The sequence below is a fragment of the Hyla sarda genome, chromosome 6 (assembly GCF_029499605.1).
Source record: "Hyla sarda isolate aHylSar1 chromosome 6, aHylSar1.hap1, whole genome shotgun sequence".
In the NCBI taxonomy this organism is placed as follows: Eukaryota; Metazoa; Chordata; class Amphibia; order Anura; family Hylidae; genus Hyla; species Hyla sarda.
Window position 1 is genome coordinate 157,572,468 of NC_079194.1, and position 19,326 is coordinate 157,591,793.

Here is a 19,326-nt window from a genome sequence, read left to right on the forward strand (position 1 = left end):
CCGTGGTAACCAATCGATGACGGCAGATGGGTTGCTGGTCGAGACGACTGCTAGCTGATAATGGGAGCTCAGGCCTCTCGCTGAGACTCCTGCTGCCACTCGCCTCTAGTCTAATGCAACCTCTACCTGATGAATTTAAGCTACTGCCACTCCTCTGTGCACGTCCTGGCACTTCTCTGCCTGACATACTAAGCGTGTATATATGGGAGGAGAGTACAATGCGTTCCACTACCCTTAAAACAGTATTTGTCTACAACACCAGCCAGTGCGTACTTTAGCCTGGCCTTTCCCAGTATCTAGGCTCTTGAGACTAACAGGAACAAAATTGTACACAACTGATGTACGAGATGTATGTATGTGGTATGCACTTATGAGGGGAGTACAATGCGCTCCAGTATGCTTAAAAAAGTATTTGTATACAACACCAGCAGTACACACCAGTGCTGCAGCACACAGTCGCTGTGTACTATACCCAAAATTGCACACAATCTCACTCCCTTCCCTATCAGTGCTTCTAGAAAGGATTTTAGCTTGAGCTGAAACGCTGCTGTTCTTTGCAATACACTGCTCTGTCCCTCTGTGCAATAGAATGCTGATGTGACTAGGTGGTGAATCGCTGCTGGTAAAAAAGCTTTTCTGGCCAACACAGAGTGCTGTCTGTCCCTATCAGAGTTTAAAGGGGTATTCCAGGAAAAAACTTTTTTATATATCAACTGGCTCCAGAAAGTTAAACACATTTGTAAATTACTTCTATTAAAAAATCTTAATCCTTCCAATAATTATCAGCTGCTGAATTTGAGTTGTTCTTTCCCGTCTAGCAACAGTGCTCTCTGCTGACATCTCTGCTTGTCTTGAGAACTGCACAGAGTAGAATAGGTTCGCTATGGGGATTTGCTTCTACTCTGGACAGTTCCCGAGACACGTGTCATCAGAGAGCAATTAAACAGAAAAGAACAACTTAAACTTCAGCTGCTCATAAGCACTGAAAATATTAAGGTGTTTTAATAGAAGTAATTTACAAATCTGTTTAACTTTCTGGAGCCAGTTGATATAAAAAAAAAAATTTCCCCTGGATAACCCTTTTAATTAAGCGAATCGTGGCGATATTCACATTCACTGCAAATCGAATTTTCCCAAAATTCTTAAATTCGGATTCGCCAGATTCGAATTGCTCATCCCTAATTACAGTGGGGCAAAAAAAGTATTTAGTCAGCCACCAATCGTGCAAGTTCTCCCACTTAAAAAGATGAGAGGCCTGTAATTTTCATCATAGGTATGCCTCAACTATGAGAGACATAATGAGAAAAAAAAATCCATTAAATCACATTGTCTGATTTTTAAAGAATTTATTTGAAAATTATGGTGGAAAATAAGTATTTGGTCAAGAACAAAAATTAATCTCAATACTTTGTTATATACCCTTTGTTGTCAATGACAGGTCAAATGTTTTCTGTAAGTCTTCACAAGGTGTTCACACACTGTTGCTGGTATTTTGGCCCATTACTCCATGCAGATCTCTCTAGAGCAGTGATGCTTTGGGGCTTTCGCTGGGCAACACAGACTTAACTCCCTCCAAAGGTTTTCTATGGGGTTTAGATCTGGAGACTGGCTAGGGCACTCCAGGACCTTCAAATGCTTCTTACGAAGCCACTCCTTCATTGCCCGGGCGGTGTGCTTGGGATCATTGTCATGCTGAAAGACCCAGCCACATTTTACCTTCAATGCCCTTGCTGATGGAAGGAGGTTTTCACTCAAAATCTCACGATACATGGCCCTATTCATTCTTTCCTTTACACGGATCAGTCTTCCTGGTCCCTTAGCAGGAAAACAGCCCCAAAGCATGACGTTTCCATCTCCATGCTTCACAGTATGTATAGTGTTCTTTGGATGCAACTTCGCATTTTCTCTCCTCCAAACATGACGAGTTGAGTTTTTACTAAATAGTTCTACTTTGGTTTCATATGACATTCTCCCAATACTCTTCTGGATCATCTAAATGCTCTCTAGCAAACTTCAGATGGGCCCAGACATGTACTGGCTTAAGTAGGGGGACACGTCTGGCACTGCAATATTTTGAGTCCCTAGCGGCATAGTGTGTTACTGTTGGTAGCCTTTGTTACTTTGGTCCCAGCTCTCTGCAGGTCATTCACTATGTCCCTTCCGTGTGGTTCTGGGATTTTTGCTCACCGTTCTTGTGATCATTTTGACACAACGGGGTGAGATCTTGCATGGATCCCCAGATTGTGGGAGATTATCAGTGGTCTTCTATGTCTTCCATTTTCTAATAATTGCTCCCAAAGTTTTCTTCACACCAAGCTGCTTGCCTATTGCAGATTCAATCTTCCCAGCCTGGTGAATGTCTAACATTTTGTTTCTGGTGTCCTTTGACAGCTCTTTGGTCTTGGCCATAGTGGAGATTGGAGTGTGACTGTTTGAGGTTTTAGACAAATGTCTTTTATACTGAAAAGTTCAAACAGGTGCCAGAGGAGACTCTTAAAAGAAGAAGTTACAGGTCTGAGAGAGCCAGAAATTTTGCTTGTTTGAAAGTGACCAAATAATTATTTTCCACCATAATTTGCAAATAAATTCTTTAAAAATCAGACAGTGATTTAATGGATTTTTTTTCTCATGTCTCATAGTTGAGGTATACCTATGATGACAATTACAGGCCTCTCATCTTTTTAAGTAGGAGAACTTGCACAATTGTTGGCTGACAATACTTTTTTGCCCCACTGTATATACATTCAGAAGCTTTAATTTATGTGTACACAATCCTCTGTGAGCCATAACCTCTCTTTCTAGATTACTGCCCAAACTGCTTAAATGAGTACTGTCATTTACAAAAACAACTTTTTATACAACATAGATAACATTGTGTGTATGTGTAATATATATTGGATTAAAGGGGTACTCCGGTGGAATTCTCTTTTCTTTTTTTTTTTTTAAATCAACTGGTGCCAGAAAGGTAAACAGATTTGTAAATTACTTCTATAATTGTTTTTTTATCCTTTCAGTACTTAGTGTTTGTAAACTATAGAGGAAATTCTTTTCTTTTTGCATTTCTTTTCTGTCATGACCACAGTGCTCTCTGCACTGGAAATGGACAGAACAGCATATGTTTCCTATGGGGATTTATTTGCTCCTGCTCTGGACAGTTCCTGAAATGGACAGGTGTCAGCAGAGAGCACTGTGTTCGTGACAGAAAAATCCAAAAAGAAAAGAATTTCCTCTTTAGTATACAGATGCTAATAAGTACTGTAAGGATTAAGATTTTTTTAATATTAGTAATTTACAAATCTGTAACTTTCTGGCACCAGTTGATTTGGAAAAAAAAAAAAAAAAAAAAAAAAAAAAACAAGAGTAAATGGAATTTTATTTAATTTTTTCACTAGAATGCAGTTTTTTCACCAAATTTAAAATTTTTAGAAGGGGTAATGGGAGAAAATGCCCCCCAAAAGGAGATTTTTTGACACTTACCGTAAAATCTCTCTCTCGAAGGATCCTTTGGGGGACACAGAACGTGGGTGTATGCTGCTGTCTCTAGGAGGTATGACACTATGGCAACAAGAGAAGTCGGCTCCTCACAGCAGGATATACCACCCTCCAGGCCCTGAGGTAATCAGTTTTAGTACCAGAGCAATAGGAGAGGACCGACAGGTCAAGGAAAAAACACGGACTGTCCGAGAACCAGATGAAAATATATAACTGAACACACCCTCAGACAGAGAACCAAAGAGAAACCCAAAAGGGCGGGAGCTGTGTCCCCCAATGGATCCTTCGAGAAAGAGATTTTACGGTAAGTGTCAAAAAATCTCCTTTTCTCTATCTGCTCCATTGGGGGACACAGACCGTGGGACGTACCAAAGCCGTCCCTTGGGTGGGCAGATAGACAGGCAGACGGCTGTTCCACTGCCACCTGCAGCAGTCTACGGCCCAGACTAGCATCAGCCGATGTGAAGGTATGAACCCGGTAGAACCTCGAGAAAGTGTGCAAAGACGACCAAGTAGCCGCCTTGCAAATCTGCGAGGTCGAGGCTTGTTCTGGAGAGCCCAGGATGCCCCAAACAATGGGTAGAATGAACCACAACCCTGAAGGGAGGAATCTTCCCCCGAAATGGCAGACCGATCCCCCGAGAAGTGGTAGCCTTGGAAGCAGGTTGTCCCTTACGACGACCTTCCGTAAGGACGAAAAAGGAATCGCACTGACGAAACGAAGAAGAGATAGAGGTAATACCTAACAGCCCAAACCACATCCAGTTTGTGTAAATGCTCCCTAGAATGAGAAGGAGCGGGATAAAAGGACGAAAGAACAATGTCCTCATTGTCATTGAGATGAAAGGCCGAAACAACCTTAGGCAAAAAGGAAGGATCTAACCGGAAGACAACCTTGTCCTGGTGAAGCACCAGAAACAGAGAATGGCAGGAGAGAGCTGCCAATTCAGACACTCTCCGAATGGAGGACATAACAAGAAAACGCCACTTTCCAAGAAAAGAGGCGCAGGGACACTTCTCCAAGGTGAACCTTTTGAACCCCTTGGGGTACCCCCAGAACCAGATTCAAGTCCCAAGGGGGAGACAGTGACCGATAAGGAGGGGCAGCATGCGCCACTCCTTGAAGGAAGGTCCGGACATGAGAATTAGAAGCCAGAGGATGCTGGAAAAGAAAGAAAAGGCCGAAACCTGACCCTTAAGGGAACTGAGAGACAACCCCAGTTCCAATCCCGACTGCAAGAAAGAGAGAAGTCGGGAAACGGAAAAGGTAACGGGATACAAGACCTGAGCTTCACACCAACTAAAATAAGACCGCCAGGTACAGCGGTAAATTTTTGCCGAGGAGGACTTATGAGCCTAGTGCGAATGACTTGCGAAGAGAAACCGTGGCTCTCAAAACCGCGGTCTCGACCGCCACGCTCTCAAAGCAGGGACGATAATAGGGAGTGGCACAGGAGACGCGAGATAGGAGGTCTGGATGATAGGGAAGGCGCAATGTTAAGTCGTTCAGGAGCCTGACCATGACGACGTACCACACCCGCCGGACCCAGGCTGGGCCACTAGAATGGCGGAAACGTCCCACAGAGTTTCCTCAAGACCCCAAAAAGAGAAGAAAGGAGGAAACAAATAAGGTAGGGCAAAGCCCGGCCACCAAACAGACAAGGTAGGGCAAGGCTCGACCAAGAGAGAGGAACGCTTCGGTTGTGGCGGGACCAGCAGAGGTCCACACCTGGAGCGCCCCAGGGGTTGCAGATCACGTCCAGTGCCTTGGACGACTGAGGACCGGCCGAGAAGGTCACATCCCAGGGACGGCCAGACTGAAGATAACAGATGGCCGGAAACCTGAGTTCCGCCCAGGAGGAAAATTCCCAAGAAGCAAGCGAAGAAAGAATTGCCCTAGGCCCCAAAATGTTGAAGGGGAAAAAGTTTCACGGGTGGCCAAGACTCCAGACCGGGCGGTCCCTGAAAACACCTTCCCAGTCTGAGAGACAGGCAGGGATGGACAGGAAGGAACACCCCCGAAAAAAATGAGGGGGAAAACGAAGCCACCATAGAAGGGACCAACAAGACTGACGAGAGACGATCTTGTGGCCGAGAGACAATGGAGACCTGTCACACCGGAAGAAAATCACCAGTTGAAGAGGTCGGTGATAAAACTGGGAAAATGGCACGGCCTCCACGGCCGCCGCCAATCGACCCAGGACATCCATGCAAAAGCGAATGGAAACTGGAGCAGGGAGCCGAAGGCATCAGACTCTTGAAAAGAGTCGGCGGAGTCGAAAGCGGGCAGATGCCGCATCGAACTGGAGCCCCAGGAGAGCGATTGGGCTTGTCCCAAATGACCATCCAACCGAAGTGAGACAAGGTCTGGAGGTTGAGACTGATTCTCCAGGATATGACCATCCAACCGAAGTGAAACAAGGTCTGGAGGTTGAGACTAAGACTCTCCAGGATCTGGGTCGTGGCTGGAGCTCAGATCAGGAGGTAGTCCAAATAAGGAATCACGGAAACAACTGTTGTCCGTAAAAAAGGATATCACAGGCGCCAGGACTTTGGTAAAGGTCCGCGGAGAAGTGGCCAGACCGAAATGGATAGCCACAATAGAAAATGACCGTCCGGAACTGTAGAGCGGAGGAACCGCTGATGACCGGGAAACAATGAGAAGTGGAGGCAGGCATCCTTGATGTCCACCGAGGAACGAAACTCCCCTTGAACCATGGATGCCAGCACCGAACGGAGAGACTCCATTCGGGATGGGAACGCAAGATGCTGGCTGAGATACTCGAGAACCAAGACTGGGCGAACAGAAACTCCTTTCTTGGAGACCACAGAGAGGTTGGAATAAACCTCGAAAACGTTCCCCTGACGTTGCATGTCCAGGCATCCCGGAGGGTGAGAGGCGACCAACCACCCGAGAGAGGTCGGCGGGTGGGGGTGACCCTTCAGGCCAAGGAAGGCCTACGAGACCTGATGGGGCCGCCAAACGGCAGTAACAGATAGCCGACCTCCGGGAGGAATGGGATCGGAAAGAGGAGCCCTCTTCCCATGAAGGCGCCTGGCTGGACCCTTTGTTGGTACCAAAGGTCCGCAGAACTGGAAGGAGAACTTACGATGGGAAGCGGTTCTGTGAGTCTTACCAGAGGTAATAAAGAACTCTTTCTGCCCGTCGCCTCACTTCCTGAAGGTGGCGTCCGCATTCCAGGCTTAAAGCCACATGAAGGGACGGTGGCTACCAGGTAGCTTGTGGTAAAGGCAGCACAGTGGCTGCACATGGAAGCGGAACACAGAAAAATCTCCGGCTGCAGAGCATCGGAGAGCTAGATAAAATTCCTTCCCGACACTGACTGGGCTTTTGGAGGGAGAATTTGGGCTTATAGGGTATGTTCTTACTCAGAAGAAATGGGATTATACTTGTTTGGGGGCTTTCCTATTTTCCCTTGTGAAAAAAAGAAAAAAAAAAATGTAGGGTAACGCCAGCATTTTAGTGAATTTTTTTTCTCTTCATTTTCCCATACAACTTTAACGAGAATTTGTCAAACACCTGTGGGGTGATAGGCTCACTATACCCCTTGTTACGTTCCGCGAGAGGTGTATTTACCAAAATGGGGTCACACGTGGGTATTTTTTGCATTTATGTCAGAACCGCTGTAAAATAAGCCACCCCTATGCAAATCACTAATTTAGGCCTCAAATATACATAGTGTGCTCTCACTCCTGAGCCCTGTTGTGCACCAGCAGTGCATTTTACGCCCATATAATGGGTATTTTTGTACTCAGGAGAAATTGAGTTACAAATTTTGGGGGTCTTTTTTCCCCCTTTTACCTCTTGTGGACAACACCAGAATGTTAGTGTAAAAAAAAAAAATTTACAACACATGCTGGTGTAGACCGCAACTTAACCTTTTCATAAGGGGTAAAAGGAGAAAAAGTCCACCAAAATTTGTTAGGCAATTTCTCCCAAGTACGGAAATACCCCATATGTTGCACTAAACTGTTGCCATAGGGATGTACCCGGAAACAAGAATTACACTTGCCTTCGATACCAAAATTACCCTACAGCGGTGTTTCCCGAACAGGGTGCCTCCAGCTGTTTGGCTGTCCAGCAATACTGGGAGTTGTTTTTCAACAGCTGGAGGCTCCATTTTTGAAACAGTGCCATATCAGACTATTTTTTTTTTATTGGGGGTTGTAACTGTGTAGGAGTATATGTAGTGTTTAACTTTTTATTTTGTGGAGTGTAATGTAGTGTTTTTAGGGTACATTCACACGGTGGGGGGTTTACAGCGATTTTCCCACTGGGAGTTTGTGCTGCAGCAGAAAATTAGCTGCATCTCAAACCCAAACCTCCAGCTGTTGCCAAACTACAACTCCCAGCATGCCCTTTGGCTGTCCGTACATGCTGGGGGTTGTAGTTATGCAAAAGCTGGAGGCACGCTGGTTGCAAAACACTGAGTTAGATAAACAGGGATAAAAATACTGTCTTGTCCCTGCAGCTATTGCCTGTGTGTCTTTGTGCAGAGACAAAATACAGGAAGTGAAGGTAGGACAATCAGGGCACAGTGCAGGCTCCTGGCTTGTCAATCAGCCTGCTGTGGTGTCGGGAGTGTGTCAGAGTCCCAGACTCCTTCACTCTTGTACACTCTTCCTGTATTTAGTCCCTGCACAAAAGACACAGACAATAGCTGAAGGGACAGCATATCTTCTCCCAAAAATATACACTTTTTTTAACCAATGTATATTTCAAATATAACGTTATCTACATTATAGCAAATTACATGTGCGCTTTAAAGTACAAGTATCATGAACAAAAACTTATCCTTCGGATAGGGGATTGGTTTTGCATTGCAAAAGTTGATTTTCAGAGTGATTGGTTGCTATGAGCAGCTGGTCAACCTTTCCTCAGCACAAGTTTTGGTGAATCTCCCCTAAAGGCGAGTGGGAGGGTGGTTGTCCAGAGAGAGGGTAAATGTTTGATAACAGGAGAAAGAAGCACTTTGGTCTTATAATATATAATACAAAGTTTATTATACACTGCTCAAAAAATAAAGGGAACTCTAAGATAACACATCCTAGATCTGAATGAATGAACTAACCGTATGAAATACTTTCGCTTTACATAGTTGAATGTGCTGACAACAAAATCACACAAAAATAATCAATGGAAATCAAATTTATCAACCCATGGAGGTCTGGATATGGAGTCACACTCAAAATCAAAGTGGAAAACCACACTACAGGCTGATCCAACTTTGATGTAATGTCCTTAAAACAAGTCAAACTGAGGCTCAGTAGTGTGTGTGTGGCCTCCACGTGCCTGTATGACCTCCCTACAACCCCTGGGCATGATCCTGATGAGGTGGTGGGTGGTCTCCTGGGAGATGTCCTCCTAGACCTGTACTAAAGCATCCGCCAACTCCTGGACAGTCTGTGGTGGAACGTGGCTTGGTGGATGGAGCGAGACATGATGTCCCAGATATTCTCAATTGGATTCAGGTCTGGGGAAGGGGCGGGCCAGTCCATAGCATCAATGCCTTCCTCTTGCAAGAACTGCTGACACACTCCAGCCACATGATGTCTAAACATAGGGGAATCTCGAAACAATGATCCATACTTTTTATCTGAAGATAACTTCCAATACTGCCTAATAGTATGTTGGAGGATAGACTAATGTTCGTCTATCATCAAACATACTATTAAGAAGGACTGGAAGTTATCTTCAGATAAAAAGTATGGATCATTGTTTCGAGATCCCCCAATGTTTATGGGACCGAAAGGGCTGAATGAAAACTGTAATTTCAAGGTTTACTTATAATAGTGGATTTGAGCATGCTAGCGTGCACTGGATGGTTTATGAAGTACTACGATATGCGTTTGTCTTAAAGAGTTAACTAATCACCTGTGTCCAGCCACTACCATTCTTAAACCCACTTTCGGATCAAACAAGTGCACATGACCAGGGGTGTGGAAATTTAAAAAAAAAAATAAAAAATACTTGTCCAAGGGACTAAAGCGGAACACAATCTACTTGTCCCTCAAGAAAATCCACTTGTCCTTGTAGATGAAATAATTTCAACCAAAAGTCTGATCCCCCCCCCACTAGACTTCCAGGGATGGATATAAGATCCCTTTAGACACTGCTGACAGCGGTGATCTAATGGTTTAATAGGCGATCGCAGCATGCCAGGCTATTAGCGTCCGGAGAGCTATAGCTCCTTTTACACCCGAGTCAACCACAGAAAAGTCTAGATGTAACTTTTTGATCACCTTATAAAAAAATTCTCATATGAAGTGACCAAAAATGAACAATTCTGGACTATTTTACATTTACACCGTTCACCGTACGGTTTAATTAACATTATATTTTAATAGCCTGGACATTTCCACATGCAGAGATACCACTTATGTTTATTTTTGTACATTATTTTTCTTTAAAGAAAATTGGAAACTTATTAGGAAAGGGGCTTATTCACATGTATACGCACTTTTTAAAATATTTTAATCACTATTTTTCAGTCCCAATAGGGACTTACGTGTTACTGGGGGGGGCGGGTGTTCTGCTTCTCCAGTTTATGTGGTGCATTATGTGCCAGAAAATGCTGGAAGTTGCATTTAGTTACTAGATAACTACAACTCCCAGCATGCCCTGATACATCCTATGGTTCTGTGGGTGTTGCAGCATGTTGCACTGTATAGTAGTACAGTTAAGGTTATTGTGTAACATGCTGGGCGTTGTAGTTTTGGTTTGTGTCAGCTGCAGAGCCATAGGATGTTTTAAGGAATACTGGGAACTGCAGTTAGTAACTACAACACCCAGCATGCCCTGATGCAGCCTATGGCTCTGCAGCTGACCCGAACCAAAACTACAACTCCCAGCATGTTACACCATAACCTAAACTGTAGAACTATAAAGTGTAACATGCTGGGAGTTGTAGTTTTGGTTCGGGTCAGCTGCAGAGCCATAGGCTGCATCAGGGCATACTGGGAGTAGTAGTTTTGGTTCGGGCGTGTTTGTGTGCATCCGTGGGACTCTTGGTTGGCGGGCGAGTATGAAGGGGCGGGATTCTGGGGGTGCAATTTAGTGCGGGTGCCACTAAAAATAAATAAAATTAGATGGCACAACTGCCCTAATGCCCGACGTGACAGTCCGCTCCTATACGAAACATTCATGCATACACATCATACATGCACCAGCCACTGCCCCCATATCATACATATACACACACCCCCAGCCACTGCCTCCCCCACATCATACATTACATACACACATACACCATACATATACACCCGACGCTGCCCCCACACACATCATACATTACATACACACTTAGACATCATACATTACATACACATCACACACAATCATACACACATCAAACATTACATACACATCACACATAGACAGACATACACACATCACACATTACATACACCTCACACACAGACATACACACATCACATACACATCGACATCATACACACATCATACATTACATACACATCACACACAGACATACATCATGCACACATTATACATTACATACACATCACACATAGACAGACATACACACATTATACATTACATACACATCACACATAGACATCACACATAGACATCATACATACACTCACACCATACATCTACACCAGTGTTTCCCAACCAGGGTGCCTCCAGCTGTTGCAAAACTACAGTTTTGAAACAGCTGGAGGCACCCTGATTGGGAAACACTGATATACACCATACATATGCACACATCATACATACAACTGCCGCTGCGCCCCCCCCCCCCCCAATCATACACACATCACACATACACTCACACCATACATATACAACCACCCTTCCTGCTGCTGCCCGCATTCTCGGTCTCCTCACCTGAGCCGGCCATGAGTGGACATCAGAGCTGTAGTCACCGCCGGTGTGAGGTGAGATTTCCGTCCTCCCCCCTCACCCAACCCCCCCTGCTCTGTGTTTTCCCCATGCAAACTAGCAACCTCTCCTTGGTGGATTAGGTCCTGGGGAGACAGAGGAGGGGGAGGGATAGAACTGTGTGTGGGGGATGGAGCTGTGCACGGAGCTGTCTACATCCTCTCACCCTGTCTTCTGAGCTGCGTCCTCCATCCTCCGGGAGGGGAGATAAGGGGACTCTGCGGTCAGCTGGAGGCCGCCGCCGCCGCCCCCTCCATACACTGAGCGCCGGTGTGAGGTGCAGACTTCCATCGGCTCCTGCGCCTCACACCAGCATTAAAGAAAAATAAGGGGGAAGTCGGTCTGTCCCTGCTAGCCCGATACAGGGCTAAATCTATGAACAATTCACCTGCCCGGTGCCCAAAACTACTTGTCCCGGGCGTCGGGCGATAGGATTTCCACATCCCTGATGACTAAAGGAGCGTGCCCCTGAAACGTTGCACGGCAGGATTATACACGTGTCTCTCCATCTGACCGAGTTATGCTGTTCATAACATGCATAATGAATATTGCCACTTATATGTCTGATTACATGCTTCTATATATCTTGAAGATTTGAATAAATATATGAAGGATTAGAAATCCGAATATCAGTATGGACATTATGCTTCATTAAACCTGTCTGCAGTATGACCACTAAGAACTATTGAGCATACAAATATGTGAATTGGGTCCGTAGAGCCCGTTGGTCTAAGGCGTTCGCCCGGAATCACTTTGTAAGTACAGTGGAGGTAACTATGATGTTCTAAGATCCCCTGGATCAACACAGTAGGGTTATAAATTAATCTTGATGGTATCTAGACTATACAACTGTCACTTTGGATTCACTATATTCTATAAAACCACTTGCAATGGCCAATTTACAGAGATTGAGAAATAAAGATAGATACTAAATTTTATTTTTGACACATTACCTTCCAGCTATAGACTTGTACGATGTGGGAAACTGTTCAAAAATATCAACAATCTTCAGTGTTTCGGTCCCTAGGATTCTTTTGATTAACACAGTTATAAAGGCAAGTTGGGATTTTAGCTTCCTTTCAAAGTCGACTACAACATAACTAAGTAATAGTCAGGTCATTCTATGATAAAACATGGAAATGATGCAGGGAATGGGCAGCATGGGAAAAATGCATTTACATAAAGTTCCACCCGAGCTGTGTGATAACTCAGTCACTACCTTCTGTGAGATACATTTTATTTTAATAAACAAGCCTGTCTCTTTCTGTGTCTCATTTGGGTCCCTAGATAGAGGCACGTACTTCATCACCCCGACGTATTAAAGTAGTAGAAGTCGCAAATTCCACATAAACGTGAAGTAAATTCCCATACCTGTATGGTTTATCAGAAGTGTGAATTCTTCTGTGGTTTCGCACACCGACATATGTAGAGCTTGTGTAGCTGCACACATCACATTGATACAACTTTGAGATGCTTGAATTGTTGTCTTGAATAAGAAAGGCATAAAAATAAAATAAGACAATGATAATTTGATATTGTTGAAAGCCGCACTCTCACAGTGGAAAGAGTTTAGGGGAAAAACAATTATTGCAAAGAAATAATACTTCCACGGTCTGTTTTTATGTGAGGTATAAACAACTCGGTAGTTTGCAGCAATGCTAATGGAAAAGGTTTATTACACTTGAAATATCTAGGAATGTTTTAATGTATTTAGAAACAGAGGAGGGAAAAACCTCAAGTGAAATATAGCAATCTATTCTTAGATTAGGTTTTGTTCACATCAGCGTTGTGGAGCTCCATTACACATGCTGATAATGGGGCAGGGACGTAGGTTGTGACACCAATGAAACCAGACAGGTCCCATTCACTTTAAACAGGGTCTGTTGAGGTTCCCTTAGATGCCTGTTATTTATCACGATTTTACTGAGGGGAAAAAAAATTACATGCAGCACTATTTTTCTCCGCTAAAGTCCTGTCATTTCAAGGGAATCGGCTAACAGAGCTCCGACAGCTGATGTGAACATAGTCTTAGATGTAGAAGCAGAGCAGTTATGAAGCAGATTCTGTCTTAAACATTGGGTGCAGTCAGTGAAGTGATCATTGAATACCATGACCCATGTTTCACCCTGGTCAAAGTTATAAAGACTCGAGCACAATGCCACAAGTATCCTCAGTGTAATATGTTTCCCAAAGATAGATAAGGGACTAAAGTGTACCTTTACTTCCCCTTTACTGAATCTGCAGGAAAAATAGCCACAGTATACTAGAACACAAAATATTCCCCCCCAGAATCATCAACTCTGTGCTGCTTTATACTGCTTGCATACATCTGTGCATTCTCTCCTTAAGTGCCTACAGGTCAGTAATGCTTTAACCCTTAGAGGACACAATGATATTTAATATTTTGAGTTTCTTTTCTCCTCCTTGCCTTCTAATAGCCAATAGTCATATGTCATTCAATTTTCTATCTACAGACTCATAAGGAGGCTTGTTTTATACGCCACCAATTGTACTTTATGACATCAATTATTTCACCACAAAATCTACGCTGGGGCAGAATTATTTGTGAGGAAAAAATAAAAAAATAAAACTAAAAACAAGCAAGCAAAGAAAACAGGTTTAAGAGGTTTACATTTCTATGCATTGTGCTTTAGTGTCAAAATAACACTTATGTAGATCCATACGATTACGATACCCTACTTGTATAACTTTTGTTTTCTTTTACTACTTTAAAATTATCAATTTTGTAAGACAATTAGTGGGAAAAATAGGAAAGGTATATGGTATAAACATTTATTAGACAGATCAAAAATTTTGATTGGTCGTGGTCTGGGTGTTCAGACCTCCACCGATTAGGAGAACAAGTGGGAAGAGAGAAGCACTAACTTATTGTAATTTTCTCAACTTAGCATGCTCTTCTTTTGGCTTGTTCTAAAAATTGGTTGGGGTCTGACCTCATTCGATAAAAACTTATCTCTACAACCAACACAAAATTTCAAAGTTCCAGTGCCCATTTAAACTAAAGAGACGAAGAAGTTTAAAAGGAAGACTCATCAGTGCTACCCGGTGATTCTGATGACCACCATACTTACCTGTCCTTGTTCCGTGGTAATGTTTCAGCATCTTTCTCTGTATCTCTGTATCTTCCAATCCAGCGGCAGGCTTGGGGCATAGGCAGAACTTTTTGATGTCACCGCAAGTATTGTCTCAGTGTCAACTTCACTACACACCTGTACCAACTTGTTAGTACGGGTAACAGGAGAAACTGACAGCTTGTTCACCCGCACTAAACCCAATATACTGGGTTATAGTGCGGGTGAATAGCTCTAAAAATAGGGGCTACTTACATATTTAGGTAAAGTATTTCCAGAGTTCTGCCTGTTCCTAATTCTGTTTCCGTTATGCTCCTGTGAACAATGGAGGTGGGGAGCCGGTTCGCCCTGCCTCATCAATATTCACTCTCTGGCCTTACCCCTTCCTTTACACAAGAGGCTGCGAGTGGGTTGGGGGGGGGGGGGGGGTTAGTGCTCTGCTCTTCACTACACCCGACTATAGAATAGAAGTGCAATGGAAGCTGAATTAGTGACCGACATAACTCCAGAAATACCTTACCAAAATATGTAAATAACCCCTCCTTTTGCATCTATTCACCCATACTTTAACCCAGTATACTGGGTTTAGTGCAGGTGAACTAGCTGTCAGTGTTTTTTTTTTTTTAAGCAATTCTCAATATAATTTTTTTATATAATACAGCAGGTATTAACAGAAACCTTAAACTCAATATGTATTACTCTGCTGTGCTCAGGAGTGGAGGGGCCAAAACATAAACATCCCAAAAGATCCCATTTTCAAAACTACACCCTTTAAGGTTATTGGGGGAGATTTATCAAAACCTGTGCAGAGGAAAAGTTGCCCATAGCAACCAATCAGATCGCTTCTTTCATTTTTAAAAGGCCTCTGCAAAATAAAGGAAGCGATCTGATTGGTTGCTTTGGGAAACTGGGCAACTTTTCCTCTGCACATGTTTTGATAAATCTCCCCCATTCTCTCTAGAAGTAGTGTGATCTTGAGCACAACAAATGTTTCATAGATGAGAATTAGTCAGTTCAAAAGAATAAAGCTACTGTTGTTCCAGGGGCACAACAACAAAAAAACGTGGTTTCAAATGGCTGGAGGTGCTCAACCCCAAATGCGGTTGTGCATTTATACTGGGGGAGCAGATCCTGCCCTTGTGGTCCGTTGCTAGGGGCGGTCCCCAGCATAAAAATGCATACAATGGAGGATGCCTGCAGCGGACTACAAGTGCCACAATAGAATCCTACACCAGATAAACAGTGTGGATGTGTAACAATTAGAATAATACAATACAGAAATTTAGGTGCACTACTGTGGTAGATGTAAACAATGACATTGACTATCCCTCAACACTGATGTTAAAATTGAGACATTCGCCAGTGTATCATTATATGAAGGACATACCAGAGCCCGCACACCAACGCCAAGGTTTCTCAAATGGCGCGGGACCTAACGCTAACCTACCTGTGCGTAATAAGCAAAAACCAGGGGCCAGAGGGCCATTTGAGAAACCTTGGCGTTGGTGTGCGGGCTCTGGTGTGTCCTTCATATAAGGATACACTGGCGAATGTCTCAATTTTAACATCAGTGTTGAGGGATAGCCAATGTCATTGTTCCAGGGGCACCCAAGACTCCTATGTGATCAGCCAGAGTCACAGTTGTCAGATCCCCTCCAATCCCTTATCAATCAGGTGGATTTGCCATAAAGTATAGTCTTGCGATTACCCTGCAAAAAATCCGTATTGTGTGGCCATATTCTGAATGCTACAACTTTATTTTTTGGGCAGCACAGTTGTGAGAAATTAACAGTACAGAGCTTTTGCAAGCACAGAAATTGAGATGTCCAGCACAGAGTGTTAAGCATGGAGCGGGAAGGGACTAAAGGGGTTAATTCTGCCCCCACTCAGGCCCCTGTTCCTGTATGCAGCCAAATTATCATTTGCCATACATTGCTGCCTATGGAGGTACCTCCTGCACTGCACTCTTTGCTTGAATGCAGCATACTACTATTGTTACATGCTCCTTCATAGGCAGTCATGTATAGGCGAATGAGACATGCGGCTGCATAAAGGGAACCAAGTGGGGACATTTATTCTTAACCCCTTAAGGACGCAGCCCTTTTTTTTGCAAATCTGACCACTGTCACTTTAAGCATTAATAACTCTGGGATGCTTTTACTTTTCAGAACATTCTGATTCCGAGATTGTTTTTTCATGACATATTCTACTTCATGTTAGTGGGAAATTTTCATCCATACTTGCATCATTTCTTGGTGAAAAAATTTGAAAATGTTGAATTTTTTTACTTTGAAACTCTCTGCTTCTAAGGAAAATGGACATCCCGAATAAATTATATTTTGATTCACATAGACAATATGTCTACTTTATATTTTAATCATAAAGTAGACCTGTTTTTTACTTTTGGAAGACATCAGAGGCAGCAATTTTCCACAAAATTTTCAAAAACAGAATTTTTTTAGGTACCAGTTCAGTTTTGAAGTGGATTTAAAGGGCCTTCATATTAGAAATACCCCACAAATGACCACATTATAAAAACTGCACCCCTCAAAGTATTCAAAATGACATTCAGCAAGTGTTAACCCTTTAGGTGTTTCACAGGAATAGCAGCAAAGTGAAGGAGAACATTCAAAATCTTCATTTTCTTGTAGACCCAGTTTTTGAACAACAATGGGATTTTGGAGAGTGAGTTTTTCTGAAATGTTTTTTGGGGGCATGTCACATTTAGTTAACTTTTCGTTAAAGTTGGATGTTTAAACCCCATCTCTTCTGAGTATGGAAATACCCCATGTCTGGACATCAAGTGCTCTGCTGGCGCTCTACAATGCTCTGAAGAGAAGGAGCGCAATTGGGCTTTTGGAGAGAGAATTTGGTTGGAATAGAAGTTGGGGGTCATGTGCGTTTACAAAGCCCCCTGTGGTGCCAGAACAGTGGACCCCCCCCCCCACACATGACCCCATTTAGGAAACTACACCCTGACAATTTAATAAGGGGTGCAGTGAGCATTTACACCCCACTGGCATTTGACAGATCTTTGGAACAGTGGGCTAAGCAAATGAAAAATTACATTTTTCATTTTCACGGACCACTGTTCCAAAAACCTGTCCGACACCTGTGGGGCATAAATGCTCACTGTACCCCTTATTACATTACATGAGGGGTGTAGTTTCCAAAATGGGGTCACGTGGGGGGGTCCATTGTTCTGGCACAATGGAGGCTTTGTAAACACACATGGCCTTCAATTCCGGACAAATTTTCTCTTTAAAAGCCCAATGGCGCTTTTTCTCCTCTGAGCATTGTAGTTCGCCCGCAGAGCACTTTACATCCACAAATGCTTTTTTTCCCCCTATTTTCCCATGTGAAAAAGACGGGCATTTTAGTTAAAAAATTTTTTTTTCATTTTCCCATCCAACTTTAACGGAGATTCGTCAAACCCCTGTGGTCTGTGAAGGCTCACTATACCCCTTGTTACGTTCCGTGAGGGGTGTAGTTTCCAAAATAGGGTCACACCTGGGTATTCATTTTTTAGCGTTTGTGTCAGAGCCAGGGCTGTGGAGTCGGACGAAATTTTGGGTACCTGGAGTCAGAGTTGGCAAACAATGCACAGACTCCTACTAAATTTAGATTGGAATAAAAAAAAAAAAAAAAAAAAAAAAAAACACAAACCAAGTTTAAATGTCCCAATTCAAAAAACTTAATTAATGACTGCTCTACTGTAAGAATAAAGACCAATGCATACAGTACCTCACGTAACCGCAAAACGAACACGTTAAGTGACAGTGAAGAAGCATGCTTTTCATGCGCTTTACTATATGGCACGCAACGCACAATTAGGAGCGGCAATACTTATACTTTACCCATGGGTAACCTAGCCTCTCACTGCTAAGGGATTAAGGAAATATGTTTTTTGCAGGACTAGAGACACTTGTATAAGTGAAGGGAATGGCCCGCCCCCTAAATACAAGTCTATGGGAGGGGGCGTGGCAGTGGTCACACCCCCTGCCATAGACTTGCATTAAGGGGGACGGGCTGTGATGTCACAAGGGGCGGAGCCATGGCGTCACACTGCTCCGTCCCCTGTATCGCCCGTCATTACGCACAGAGCGAACTCTCTCTGTGTAGTAATGAACGCGCGGTGCCACAGCGGTGATCCCGGGGTCCCAAGCGGTGATCCCGGGGTCCGCAGCTGCGGGACCCTGGCGATCTGACATCTTATCCCCTATCCTTTGGATAGGGGATAAGATGTCTAGGGGCGGAGTACCCCTTTAAACATGACTATGGGATTCTACTAGGGAAATCATGTTTTATAATAAATGCCCCTTCCTGGATCCTCCCACTGCCCTATCTTCAGCAGCAGATCAGCACACAAACTGTTCAATACAGTAGACTGTTGGCTTCCCAGCCAGTAGTCCTCTGGTAATGACATGTATGTTGCCTTTCTTTCCTTCAAGGAATGTATAAAATACATTTGCATATTAATACAGAGGAGTCGGAGTCGGAAGTACAAAAAACTCCGGAGTCGGAACATTTATCTACCGACTCCACAGTCCAGGTCAGAACCGCTGTAAAATCAGCCAACCCTGTGCAAATCAGCAATTTAGGCCTCAAATGTACATAGTACCTCTTGTGAAAATAAAAAGTATGGGGCAACACCAGCATGTTAGTGTAATTTTTTTTATTTTTTTACACTAACAGGCTGGTGTAGACCCCAACTTTTCCTTTTCATAAGGGGTAAAAGGAGAAAAAGTACCACAAAATTTGTAACGCAGTTGCTCCAGAGTACGGAAATACCCCATATGTGGCCCTAAACTGTTT

At 43.5% G+C, this 19,326-nt stretch overlaps 1 protein-coding gene across 3 annotated transcripts in view; it reads right to left on the minus strand.

The window, feature by feature from the left end:
- Window positions 1-19,326, minus strand: part of ZNF507 (zinc finger protein 507) — a 79,695-nt gene that overhangs the window by 9,717 nt on the left and 50,652 nt on the right. For all 3 annotated transcript variants that reach the window (XM_056525655.1, XM_056525653.1, XM_056525654.1), the window contains exon 4: window positions 12,791-12,905. In XM_056525655.1, the coding sequence (XP_056381630.1) occupies window positions 12,791-12,905 (115 nt within the window). The remainder of the gene's footprint in view (window positions 1-12,790; window positions 12,906-19,326) is intronic.